Genomic DNA, 14,092 nt, shown 5'->3' with positions numbered 1-14,092 from the left:
GGTAATGGCTGATTCAGACAGCTTGTCCACTGACAGTGCATACACTCTCACCAGCACCATGTTTAAATGTGAAGAATTCCTGAGAAAGTCAAACCCTTACAAAAACTCGGACAAGCTTGCATACTACAGTCTTCAATTATACCTATAGTTTTAAGTCAAGTAAAATCATTTTGGTCTGGTGAGCTCAGCAAAACAAAAAATCAATATAGTTCTTTAGAATTATATGAAATTATAATGCAAATGTGCTTTTTCTGGCTAAAATATTCAAAATGTTTTTCCAGAGGCTGATTACCAGGTACAGGGGATCTATTGTACTCAGGAATCTCCATGGGCACACATAAAAATCAGGGCCACTCCATAGTCCACAATATGAGGCATGTCAGTAGCATCAGGCAGGCAGTCATGCACAAGATATGAATAATCAATGTGGAGATGAGATTAACGATCCGTTGTTAGATACAGCAACAGACAATCCTATTATTAACACACAGGTTAAGGAAATGCTGGAATCATGCTAATGCATCCCAATCAATTGATTGATAAATATGTCAAATGGGATCAATTCAAGGTCACTGGGAAAGGAAACTGTAAATTATCATCATGGCCAGAAATTGTATAATATACATCAGTGTGAAAGACTGAGTTTTCTGAAGTTGAAAAAACAGATAGATTAATTGCAGTGAAGATAACACTTGATATTTAACTGCAGTGAACATAACACTTTGATGAAATTATTGTCATTAACACAAAAATTACCTCCCTGCAAATTATCTCCCCTTTATGATAAGTGTTCAGGTTCAACTGCACTAAATCAGAACCAGTTGTGACTATGCCGTTTTCAGTGCAGATCGAGAGATATCTGCAAGCTGTGATTGAATGATATTGTGAAAGATTTTTATGTCTTTTAAATGTACATCCATCCAGTTATTAAAACTTACCATGCTTTTCTATATTTAGTACTGTCTTTTTCAACATGACGATTTATGCTGAATGTGGCCACAGATATTTACAAGTTGGTGACATTTGGTGTGGAAATGGGGGTGGTGTGTATAGCTTCCTGTACTCGAGCTGGCAAAGCTGGTCATTTTTTTGTTTTTATTGCTGCTCTAAGGCCAAACTGTGCATATACGTACAGGTAATAGCTGTTGAATGCTTAATTATTTTTAAAAATTAAAACGTTACTATAGAAGTCTATGGGAAAACATTTGGTTGTGTGTAACCTCTAGCCCATACACAAACATAAAAGGAGTTAATATCACTTCTTGCCATTTGTTATTCTCTTGTAAATGTTTCGTTACTTACTGTAAATTTCTCATTCAACTCATAAATTGAGATTTCTTTTCGGAAAGCGCCATTTTTGTTACTTGACCAGCATATCTCTTCCGTTCCAACATCGGTCTCGTACATTTCAAGAATACAAAATCATATCCAAATGCATGATAAAGAATTTTAGTGACATCAAATATTTTATGTATCTTCTTTAATTATTTATCAGATTCTGAAAACAGAACTACTTTTTAAGTCCCAATTACAAGGGGTGGTGAAATGTCCCTGCATGTGAGGTAGGGAGAATTTACGTTTCAAGGTTTTACACATTTGTAATGAAATTATTTTCCGGCAGACAACTACATAAAAAGTATATAATATCTTGTTTCTTTCATCAAGTGATGGGGAAAAAGGAGTTATTTTCAAGAGTGCTGTAGCGAGATGAGAGAAACATGATAATGCACTTGATACATGGAATATCTTTTGTATTATTTCACTTGACCAATGGAATATCCGCAGTGTGTCTTTCAAAGAAATTGGACACTGAAAACTGGAAGTTATAGGACATGAAGGCAACATTACCATTTTTTTTAACACTTAAATGAATAAAGATCAATATTAAAGCCTAAAAAAATCATCATCAATACTTGAGGGGTTTGCATACACAATGTTCTTCCATCGCCAATGAATACATACGGCCAAAATGCAACCTTTGTCTACTTTTAAGTCAAGCAATGAAACAAGGCTGTGCAAATTCCATGTAAGTCAAATGAGTTCTACATGAATTGTGAGCAATCCCTACTCTGCCTGATTGAATCTAACTGAGGCAAGGGAGTTAACTGACTTTAAAAGTCCAGTTTCCACCCTTGCCGAACAAGGCTGGAATTCCTGGGCTCGATCGTAGCACCACCAGTGGTTATTACGGGTAATGTCCCTTCTAAGCCTCTCCTATGGACCAATCAGATTCCCCCTCTCGTATCACTTGCATTTGTTTCAAACAAAATGGCGGTGCCGATAATCAAGATCTATATTGTGATAAAACGGGTCTTATATCGCGAAGTGCATCAAATCATGTGAGCATCTTGATAAAAACATGAAAAGATTTGGAAAATATCTGTTGGCAACGAACTGGCGTTGCACATGCTTTGCAAATTTTGCAATCGACCATAATCTGCACGAAAATTTACGAACCGGATTTTGTTTTATTGCGCGATTGTGATTGGACTATGCATAGACTCGTAAGTCCAGCCAAAATGTAACTCCATAATACCAGCCTAGTTCGGCAAGGGTGGAAACTGGACTTTTATAGTCAGTTAACTCTCTTGCCTCGGGAAGATGGCCTGATTGTGAAGCAATTTTGGGGGTGGATGACCGCAAGGCTGTAGCACATGTGGCACACAAAATAGTGCTGATGTGCATTGGTCACAAGCTTCCTTCTCACAGAAACCAGGCCCGCAGCTCCTTTTCTATTTGAAGGGAGTTTCCATCAAAATATATATTTTCAGGAACTAATCTGTAGTCAACATGGTCAAGGACATAGACAGACTTCTTCACTGGGACATAAAATATTCAGACCATGAAACTGATTCAGATTACATCATGTATTACATCATTGTTCCAAGTCTACTCATGCACCATGGACATGAAGCATTCCCTGGAGCAATTTTATTGTTATCCTGGAGCAATCTAATAGGTATCCTGGAGCAATCTAATAGGTATCCTGGAACATCAATGATAGCTATCCTGGAGCAATCTAATAGGTATCCTGGAGCAAACATCAATGATAGCTATCCTGGAGTGACCTTATCAGTATCCTGGAGCAAACATCAGTGATAGCTTTCATGGAGTAATCTTATAGGTATCCTGGAGCAAACATTAATGATAGCTATCCTTGAGTAATCTTATCAGTATCCTGGAGCAAACACCAATGATAGCTATCCTGGAGCAATCATATAGGTATCCTGGAGCAAAATTATAGGTATCCTTCCAATGACTGCAAATTACATAGTTTTGAGGGGTGACGCAGTAGCCTTGAGGTTAAAGCGTTCCCTTGTCACCCCAAGTCATGGTTTTGTTTGTCTGTTGTTTAACACTGCACTCAGCATAGTCCAGCTATATGGGGGTGGTCTGTAAATAATCGAGTCTGTGCCAGACAATTCAGTGATTGATATCAGGACCATCAATTCACAAAATTAGGATACTATGAAATGCATCAACAAAGTCAGCGAGCTTGACCACCCGATCCCGTTAGTCGCCTCTTACGACAAATATAGTCACCTCTTACAAAAAGCATAGTCGCGGCTTGGTTTTAATTCCCTACATTGGTACATGTGAAACCCTTTTCTGATAACAGCCCCCCCCAAAAAAGGTATCTTGGAAATCATTAAACCATTTTTAATTGACTTGGTAAGATTGTAATTCAGTGAATCAATGTTGTTAATGTTACACATTAAATATTCAAACTACACCATTTTACAGTAAATTAGCATGCCAGGGTCAGGCCAATTAAGTGATAAATGGCTTAAAAAGCCATTAGCATAATCAACATTGTTGAGGTACAATGACACACTGACAGTATCATACATGGTAAAATAGTTTGCAAAACATTGTTAAAAAAAATCACAGAAATAACTCAGGAGACAAGTCTATTTCTGTGAATGGACAAGCAAATGGGGGCTATAGGTCTTCAACATTCCTGTCGCACTTAAAAAAGAAGACACAAGCTAGCGTTATTGCCAAAATGCTGTTGTAAAGGCTGTTGATGCATCTGATGACTGCAACTGGTAGCTAACCACAAGTCCAGCCCAAATGTCAGTGAAACCAATACTGCATGGTTCGAAGCATGGCACTGCAGGATCCAATTGTAATTATCATTAACATTCCACATCACTGCCTAAAACACTGTTAACAGCCAGACAACACTGAACACACACTACAGTGGGCCATGCTGGAAGAGTGTGCACTATGTTAACACAGGCACATGCTTAAGCCATTTAAATAGTGATCAGGAAAACATCAGCAGGGCAGTACATGTATTATCTCCATACAGGCCAGCTTAATCAATGGCAACAATGTAATACAGCTGTCAGTCTCCTGATCAACTGTTGTATAATGTATCAGTGTTTTCACACTGAGGGGGAGTGTTATGAAGAGTAATGTTACCAGCTGCAATATGTCAAAGGCATAGCATAGCAGTTTTCATCAATGGATGGGCGACGATCATGGTGCACACATTCCCTCTTTCATAAGCACACTGAATATTTTTACTTTGAAAGATTTATTGGTTATCAGGTATATTCAGTGTTAACATGTTACACCCTGTGGCGATTCTGGGTTAGACTAGGTCCCAAGCAACCTATGCTGGTCGTAGTGGCCAAATGGATCGGGTGGTCAGGCTCGATGACTTGGTTGGTTGCATGTGATCATACCCTAACAGCATGGATCATCACTCATAATATCAAAGACACGATGTCGAGGACACCTTGAAAAAAAACCTGCACGCACGCATGTACGTATGCACACACACACACACTACGCAAGCACGTGTGCACAAGACAATAGTCTGATGCATTATGCCGCAGTCAGCAGAATTGCAGCTGTACAAAGGTGTCCTGTAAATCATCAAATCTCCTACAAAAAGCATAGATTGCTGGGAACCTATTCTAACCCAGAATTGTCGCAAGGTACAACACAATAGCTAACTCATCTGGCATGTATTGTGTAAGAACTTCTATCAAACATCTTTTAGAGAATTCTGGTATCGACTTGTCACACCAATCTCTTAATAGTCTTGTGAGCAACACATGTCCACGGGGGCATAGTCAATTTCACCGCATGACCTGCACATGCACAACATGCGAACACCTATTTTACCTGTAACAAACGAGATATGTTTGCCCAAATTCTCTGCACCGCCTACTTGTCTCAAACACGTTTTGTGGGTTGGTTCAACTTATCCTGGATTACTATCAGAAGAATAGGACGAGACCTAAAGGACTGCAGGACCCCCTAAATTTCACTGTTATAAATAACAGTATTGAACATCGTGGGACAAAGAGGGTTTTCCCAGGGCAAAATAAGAAAGTTAAAAGTTAAAAGACACCCAGAAACAGTCATCCAATTTTAACTCCATATGGTCCATAGCATAGATTCTAGATATTAGCAACATTTTTTAAACAGCTAAACAGACCTAAATAACGAACCCCCAATGCATGGGGTGGTATGTTATCCCTGATTCCTAACTGAGCTGAACACAAGGTGTGTCTTTCTTCAATGACTTGGTAAAGAAATGTCGGCTCAACCATAGAAATCACATCACTGAAGTCCTAACATGTGGTGTTGATTTTGCTCCCTCTAACACTAAGGCCTTCAGTCTGTCTGTAGTAGTGTATGGGGGTCATCACTGTTGCCACATCAGTTGACACAGGTGGACCATGACGGGGGAAATGTATGTTTTGTGCGAGAAAGCTTGTGAACAAATACCACTAGGGCTTGTGAAGTAAAACAAGCTGATAAAAAAACAAAAACCTTTCTAAGGTGTGTAACTTGCTGCACACAAGGCACAGAGTTATATAAAGCCTATAATTATCATCACCCCCATAGTTTTACAAAGATTTACAATATTCCAAGTCCTGAAATGTCTTTGTACAAACTGTTCAGGTCACAGCATTCACCTATTTTCAAACTTGTCTGCCATTGTAACCACATAGTCCTGTTTTTAGTCGATTCTTAAGTAAATCTTTTGATTGTTTTATGTTGCAGCAATATTCCATCGATATGCCAGCAATACCCACCATTAACTTGAAAAATGCTAGATAAACAAGGTATTAAAAATATGGACCAACTTAACATACTTAATATGGCTCATTAATGCAGATTTTTGAAAAAGCTAAACAGACATAAATAACCCACCCCCAATGCATGGGGTAGTTTGTTATCCCTGATTCCTAACTGACCTGAACACAACATGCACAAGGTGTGCCTTTCTTCAGCGACTTGGTAAACATAATTTTCTTGTCACATCACAATGTTTCCATTATGAGTCACCATATTCCACTGGGGGTCTCAAGACCAACATACCAATATTTCACTGAAAATACGCTTGGTAACTTGCGAACTCAAAATGATAAATTTGTAACAGGTGTCCCTAGAGGAGTATACAGGATTTCACAAGCTGAACATTCGTGTGCACCTTCGACCTTCAGTCTCGAGGTGTACAAGTTCATTCTGCTCAAACTCCCATTCATCCTGGTGTTGACACAAGTAAATCATCCCAGTCTCGTCCTGACATGCCATCTATACCGAGGTGGATGTCTATGGAAACATTGTAGAGGAGTTTGTTTGTTTGTTCAAGTTGCGCAGTGATTATGAAAACAATCATGTGCAGGTGTAACCAAAGTGTCATTAAGACACAGATTATGTAAATCTTTTATTAGCTTTAGTTTTATGTGGTAAACACACTTTAAAAAGTTAAATACTATTCACAATACTTATATTTAACTGTAAACACTTAGATTAGATGCTATTCACACAAAGTACTGACACAGAATGTGAATTCCTAATATTCCTCTGCAGTAGTGAGTTTGATTTTACGCCGCTTTTAGTAATATTCCAGCAATATCGCTTTCAAGACAGGTAATCAACAGAAATTCTCTGGTGCTTGGATGCTGTATCATCAAATTTTCGAAATTGAGGAGCAGCTTTCAATTTAATTTTTGTTTTGTACTTAAGTCTTTATTGTTTGAGACCATGTACTTTCCTACACTGCAATATGATATATAAGCTTTAATAGTTTATGCATACTTGATATATGCAGTATGTTTGTATTACTAGAGTGAATGTGTGAGTGAGAAGGATATTATTTTCTGTAAAAGAAACGCCAAACTAATATGTATTGATAAGTTGTACTTTATGTCATGAACTTTCTGCTTCCTGGGCAGACACATGGCAGAAGCACATTTTATGTAAGAGGTACTTCTTTTTAAAAACAATAAAAGAAAAAACAACAACATTGTACCCATCCTCTGCAGTAAAGGTGAGTGTGGCAGGATAGTAGTGCACCTAGTTGCGAAGTAAAATAAAATGTGAAGAGGCCAATGTTTTTTTACTTGTACGGTTGAAGTCAGTCATCTAGAATCTAAGATAACATTCACAGAAAAATGTACGTGCTCCCAATACCAATCAGATGACATCCTTAACTCAAAGTGCCAGATACGATAAAAGCAGAGTGCCCATATAGGTCATGCAATGTACTGGATATAATGATATACCATAATAATTGTGTACATGTATTACCATGACTTCTCCATAAATAAGGTAACCAATACAAATATACAATTACCAATACAAACATAAGATCAAGGCTCCAGATAATTGGTACTTCTTATTTTAATTTTGGAGTACTTGCAAAACTAAAGAGTACACTTAGAGTACTGAATGGGATTTAATGGATTAATCTTGCATTCCTATTTTGTGTAAACAGGTCAATAAATACTTACTTTCTTTTTGTACACGTCTCTTATATAATGCGCGCCCAACTCTAGGATATTCAGATATTCAGAGGAGAATCTAGTATCTTTGCTCATGGTAATGTCTTTGCATTGGGGGAAAAAAACATCAAAACGCTTATGACGGTTATAATGTGCGGGAAATAATTTTGGGGAAATACATCTTCTAATGAATGTTAGACCATACATGTTTGCTGTGATGCGTATCTGATACGTTTTCTAAATTTTCCCCCACCATATCATTTATATTTTCATCCGTACATATGCTGATACAGCCTTTATCTGGAGCCCTGAAATATTTCAGAAAAGACTTGTTCACGACAATGCAGCAATAGTTCAGGTATCACAAGGCCTAGTAGAAATTGGCCCTTTTTAAGGGTTTTGCTATATGTTATCTTCATAAGGACTAGTGGACGAAAACTGTTGGTTTCTACTGCTGCAATGTAACAGTTTGTTTTGTTATTAACTGTATCTATCAACCAACATCAATCATAAAATTAAAATAAACCAAAATAAGGAACTCTGAAAAATTATCTGTCTGTGGCATGAAGTAGCATCATGTTGAGGAAAGAAATCAAATTTAAGTAATGAAGTTCAACTAAACTTGAGTGAAGACCATAAAACAAGCACATTTCATTAAGTCCCTCGAAGCAGTCCCAGTGGCAGGCTGCTCAATTTGCACAATAACCAGAGAATGCCCACGGCCAGGTCTCACCTTTTAATGATGTCTCAACCCGAGACTTCTGCTCTGACAAAACTGAAAGCACATTTAGTTCTGTACATGTCTTGAATCGGCAACATATTTTCTTATAATACACCTGTAAATATTCACTACAGGAAATATCTTAAGAGGTGAGGTGAGATGGGGCTTAATGTTGTGTGTCTGTGTGCGTGTGACTTGAGCCAGTTTTTTGTGCTAGCCAGTTTTATAGTGCATGCTGCATTTTAACATGGACACCCTAGTAATTGTATTATCCCTTGATGTTGGGCACCAGGCAGAAACTACATCTTATACTGCATGTACAGCGATCAAGGTATCTGCATAGAGCAATAGGCTTGATCCTGGTGAACATGACACAAGCATTCCCCTCAATCTTTTGAGACCAACTGTCTTTTTCTCATGGCGACAGTCAGGCATTTTCATGAGTGTCTTGGCAAAAGTGTGATTAACAATGTTCAGAACAGTGAAAACTTTCCTAATAATCACTTCTGAACATGCTCGTTTCAGGGCTACAAATATTGTGAGTCTTTGTTGAGGTATTGGGGTTATGACAGTCGTTGTGCTACAATCGCTTCATGAGGCCCGAGTGTGAATTTAGAGGGGCACTCGTCTCTTTGAAGTTTTCTGCCACGGTATTTTAATTTAAGCATTCCCTAAATCTTAGACATTTAGCAAGAAGGTTACAACTAAGACCCTATGAGTTGGGAAGTGAGCCCAAAGTGATGCAGATCTTGGGCTGGGACGAGTCCAAATTTACTACCTGGGTACCCAACCCTCCCCATGTAGCCACTTTACGGTACAAAATGTCCGATTGGGAACTGTTTCATCGGAATTCTCACAAAAATTATTTAGCTACACTTACAAAATGATCTGATCATGCATACACCATGTACACTGAAGTTGATTGAATGTTTATCTTTATTCAAACATATAAAAGTCAAGGATTGTGTGCACAGTCCAAATGTCATCAACAATATATCACCACGGGGCCAGGTGGTTCTGATGGTACAACTACAAGCTACATAACAGCAGCCTGTGAATTCTGAGCCAGACAATCCTGTGATCGATATTGTGAGTTGTGGTATGATGACATGTAACCATGGTAACCAATCAAGTCACCCAGCCTGACCATCTGATCCATTTGGTCACTACGACCAGCATAGGTTGCTTGTGACCTATTCCAACCAGGAATGCCCATGGCGTCGGTCAGTAATATTCCTGTGGCATCCATCTTCCAGTAGGACCAGGCAAACTACTGGTCCACAGCATCATGGAATTTGCACACGAGGCAATATCTTCATCAGCTGATGAACTTCAACAAATACAACTTCAATCCTTAACAACTTTCATTTTCATGATCATCATGACACGGGCATAAACATTCTGAATGATGATGGACGGTGCTGATAGATGTACAGTGCTTCCCATGAACCCAGCATTGACAGGTCACAAGTGTGCACCATGTGCACTGCCAAGTCGGCAGCTTTGATGATGTCACCTCTCAAATTTGCTTGAACTGACAATCGTCCCGTTTACCATCAAATGTAATATTGAGGTAAGTGTATCATTGCACCCCAAGCATTGGAGGTCAAGTTTGCATAACAGTGAGAGAGTGAATTGGGTTAAATGCCACTTTGAACAGTATTCCAGTTATTATGTCACAGCATGTCAGAGTAATCTCGGAGGACAGCCTGAAGTGATGCAGGTCTCAGACATTTATCACTTTGGTATAGTTTAAACCAAGAGCACAGAAATGGTGCAGACAAACCTAGAAACATTGGTAAGAACCGGGATTCAGACCCACAATCATTGGTATCTGGCATGCCCAAAGGACAAGATTCTGCACAGTGAATGACAGGTCTATCCATGGCCCCTATTGCATAACAGTAGCAATTCGGGTATTTCTACAGCTTGTTATCAACAACATCTATCAAACACGATCGTCAAACAAGTCTTTAGACTGGAGAAATGTTTTACATCTTTTATGGGACCTGTAGTATTTCCCTCAAACATGTCAAATGCCTTATGCTTCAATCTTAATCCAATTTTATTGTTGACGCTGTGCATTTAAGTGATGGCGTCACGTTATCACTGATGTAATCCCATTTACAAGTCACACTGGTTAAACCTCTGAATCAATTGCATAAAGAAGTCTTACTCTTAGGACATAATCACTGATTGTGCAAGCTTAGAAAAACTGACAGCCTTTTCATCTTTTTGTGAGGGAATGAGTTGGGTTTTACACCGCTTTTCGCAATATTCCAGCAATATCATGGCAGGGACACACCTGAAACGGGCTTCACATATTGTACCCATGTGGGGAATCGAACCTGGGCCTTTGGCATTATAAGCGAATCCTTCAACCACCGCACCCTTTTTTGTGTCACACATTCATCAATCCTTCAAAAATCTAAGTCCTATTAATTACATTTTGGGGTCAAATTAACACTTTAGCAACTCTGAAAACAAAACACATTGTAGATTGTGCAGGATAATAATCGCACTTCATGGAATGACAAAAGTATTGTGCAAACTAATAGTGAAAAAAATGTGACATGCAAATAAGTAATCTTCATCACATCAACAACGATTATATGAAAATATACATTCCTTAACACAACAAGGAACTGACAACTGTTTATTCACTATTAATTATTAACGTGTAAACAGTTCTGTTGTCTGTTGTGTACAGCTCGGATGAGTCATGAAAATCATACGCTGTTCATCTGCTGTGATTATGCAGATGGAGACAATCATAGGCAATTTATGATTAATGAACAAGCTTACCTTGCAATTGAGCAACTTTAGATTCATCAGACCGTCGGTATCTCTCTGCAGAAGCTTCTGCCTCGCGTAAGCGGCCTTGCGAAGAATTGTATAAATATAACAAATAAACACAACCTAATAACGTAGCAGCAATGACAATAAGCTTAACCGGTGGCCCTCCTCGCTTGTTCATTGTCTTTGCAATTTAAACTTCGCTTGAATTAGTAGACTTGGGTTGCCACCTCACACGTTTTGAGTTCTCCTCCAAATTGACACGGATAGTTTTATACTATTTTCCTGATGACGTATGATAGACGACAGGTGCGTGTTCGACCGTGACGATGGGTCGAAGCGTATTAGGCGCAGGTTGCTGAAATTTGTGGTTTCATGTGTGCACTGGGGAAGATAAATCATTTACTCTCCATGTAAATTATTAATGTAACTACAGCTTATGCGATGAATAAATATTATCTTAGGTTTGTTGTGATATTTTATGATGACTAGCTAGTTATTAAAGACAGGTTTTTACTTCTACCGAAAGATGATAATTTCACAGAATATGTGCATAACATGTTGAATGGTTCTTTTTAAGAACTGAAAGATACAAAGAATGTTTTTTTCACTGTCCGCTAAAAATAACGGAACCAAGACAAGTGAAAATCGAAACACAGAATTATCGCTTATACTTTTTTTCTGCAATATTATGGAGAGGTGTGAGTTTCTCGATTCAACCATATTCTGGGTATTTATTAAAGTATAGAATTTAGTTCATTCGGTCAACAGTCCATCATTAACTTTAATTTTTCAACAAAGCATGTGATGTAAAAAAATTACGTTCCTCCAAACTTATTTTCGAACGACATTGTTCGAATCAGCTGAAGACTGAAACATTTCTTGCAGTAGTTTTTAAGCACATACTCTCTATTTTCATGGACATGGCGACGTGTCGGGCTGTGTAATCGACTTCTGATGCATTTCTATCGCAAATCAAACATTTATTTCTCAGTGACAACTTAAAAAATAGAATACATTAAAGGGAAACATAAAATAAATAATTGCATACGTATGGTATGTATCCGTATATATCGAATAAGTACAGATAATCGTCAGTTGACGCTGTCTCTAAGGGAGGTAACTACTATGCCCACACCAAAGGGGAGTAATTTGCGCGGCCGCGCCTTTGAGTATTGGTTTACGGTCAACAGGTTCGACAGGTTCGACCACAAATTGGTGCGTCAAACATTATGACAATAAAGTAAAGTATTGCATGTTAATTATTCCTCTAGCTGCCTAAAATTATACATAAAATTTTGGTAGGTTGTTATTATGATATTTGCATTTTTTCATTCATTTGCTGTAGCATTGAACCAGAGACCATATAATAGATTATATGGTCTCTGATTGAACAGAATCATTCTTGTTCCTCTATGTCTTGGTTTGATGCGCGATAGACGTTGTTTTCACAAGTCTTTTCCTTTGCAAGCGTGTATATGTTACATTCAATGTGTAAAATGTGATTCACTCAGGCCATTTATAAAATGTCTAAATATTTCAGTTATTTTACATATTGACTAAAAAATCTGTCCATTTATTTAACAGATTAACTAAAAATGATTAAGATGTTCAAAAGGGCTTAAAAACGTCACAATAGATTGATTATTAATTACGCTATTGGATTAGAAGCCCAACAATATAGAAATGTAGTTTTAATCCTAACATTTTCACTTGGCGATGATGTTAAAACATAAAAATGTTTTGAATTCATTATCATAATAATACAGATGGGCATATTTTTCAGTCAATTTGTAAATAACTTTACATTTAGGCATTTAATAAATTGCCTAAGTGAAACGTTTACACATTTTGACTGTCAAAATATACGCACGATAAAATTAGCAATGCTCAGGTGAAATATTTACTTGTGTTGCAAGTCAAAATAGTGTAAACAAAATTGTACAATTACCAAGCAAGTGACTTCTCAAAACTTCGTCACCATTACCGATGCTACCCACAAAGATAACTGTATTTCCTTTTGTTGACCAATGTGACCATATGCCTTTATACTATCAATAAAAGGGACAAATGCGCTTACGAATGGCGCCGCACAGGTCGCGAACTTGTCTTGATTTCTGCCCTATCATCCGAGTACCCTCAATAACAAAGGCAACAACCAGTCCAGGGGAATTGCTTTAGATCAGTGCCCCTTAAATGCTTATGAATTACCGTATGCCTTATAATTTAGAAACTAACCTAGACTTTGTAAAATTGATATATAAATCTATAATTATAAATACACTGGACCCACTTCTACCATTCCTTCATTTTGAGTCCAGTTTGACTGACACAAGGTTTAAGATTGACATCAAATCCATTCACACTGTTCTGTCATGACTGAAACATGGTGACATCACCAGTACTGGACTCGCTCTTTATCCAGTGCAACTGAGTGAGTGAGTGAGTGAGTTAGTTGGGTTTAACGCCGCTTTTAACAGTATTCCAGTTATATCACGGCATGCCAGCTTAATGTGGGAGGAAAGCCCGAAGTGATGCAGGTCTAAGACGTTTACCACTTCGGTGAAACCCACGAGCACGGGTATGGTGCTGACAAACCTAGAAACATAATCGGGGCGAACCGGGATTCGAACCCACAATCATAGGTTTCTGGCGTGCCCAAGGGACGCAACTCTGCACAGGGAATCGCGGCGCCTTAGACGACTGGGCCACCCGTGCCCCCTAGTGCAACTGAGAATGTCTTGTACCATTAGGACTTACCTTCCCATATTAATAAGGAATTGTGTCTACAAGTTTGCATTGTCTACAAATTTTCAGCATC

At 38.2% G+C, this 14,092-nt stretch overlaps 1 protein-coding gene across 1 annotated transcript in view; it reads right to left on the bottom strand.

The window, feature by feature from the left end:
- LOC124139122 (Golgi integral membrane protein 4-like) overlaps nucleotides 1–11,558 on the bottom strand; it is a 91,721-nt gene extending 80,163 nt beyond the window's left edge. Inside the window, exons 1-2 of the mRNA XM_048394200.1 lie at nucleotides 11,281–11,558; nucleotides 8,488–8,529 (exon numbers count right to left, since the gene is read on the bottom strand). Of these exons, the coding sequence (XP_048250157.1) occupies nucleotides 8,488–8,529; nucleotides 11,281–11,452 (214 nt within the window). The 5' untranslated portion in view covers nucleotides 11,453–11,558. The remainder of the gene's footprint in view (nucleotides 1–8,487; nucleotides 8,530–11,280) is intronic.
- Nucleotides 11,559–14,092: the final 2,534 nt, after the last annotated feature.

This window comes from Haliotis rufescens, unplaced genomic scaffold (assembly GCF_023055435.1).
Source record: "Haliotis rufescens isolate VD_foot unplaced genomic scaffold, xgHalRufe1.0.p SCAF_13, whole genome shotgun sequence".
Taxonomy (NCBI): domain Eukaryota; kingdom Metazoa; phylum Mollusca; class Gastropoda; order Lepetellida; family Haliotidae; genus Haliotis; species Haliotis rufescens.
Note: the sequence above shows the minus strand (reverse complement) of the source record. Positions and strands in the feature narration are given on the sequence as shown.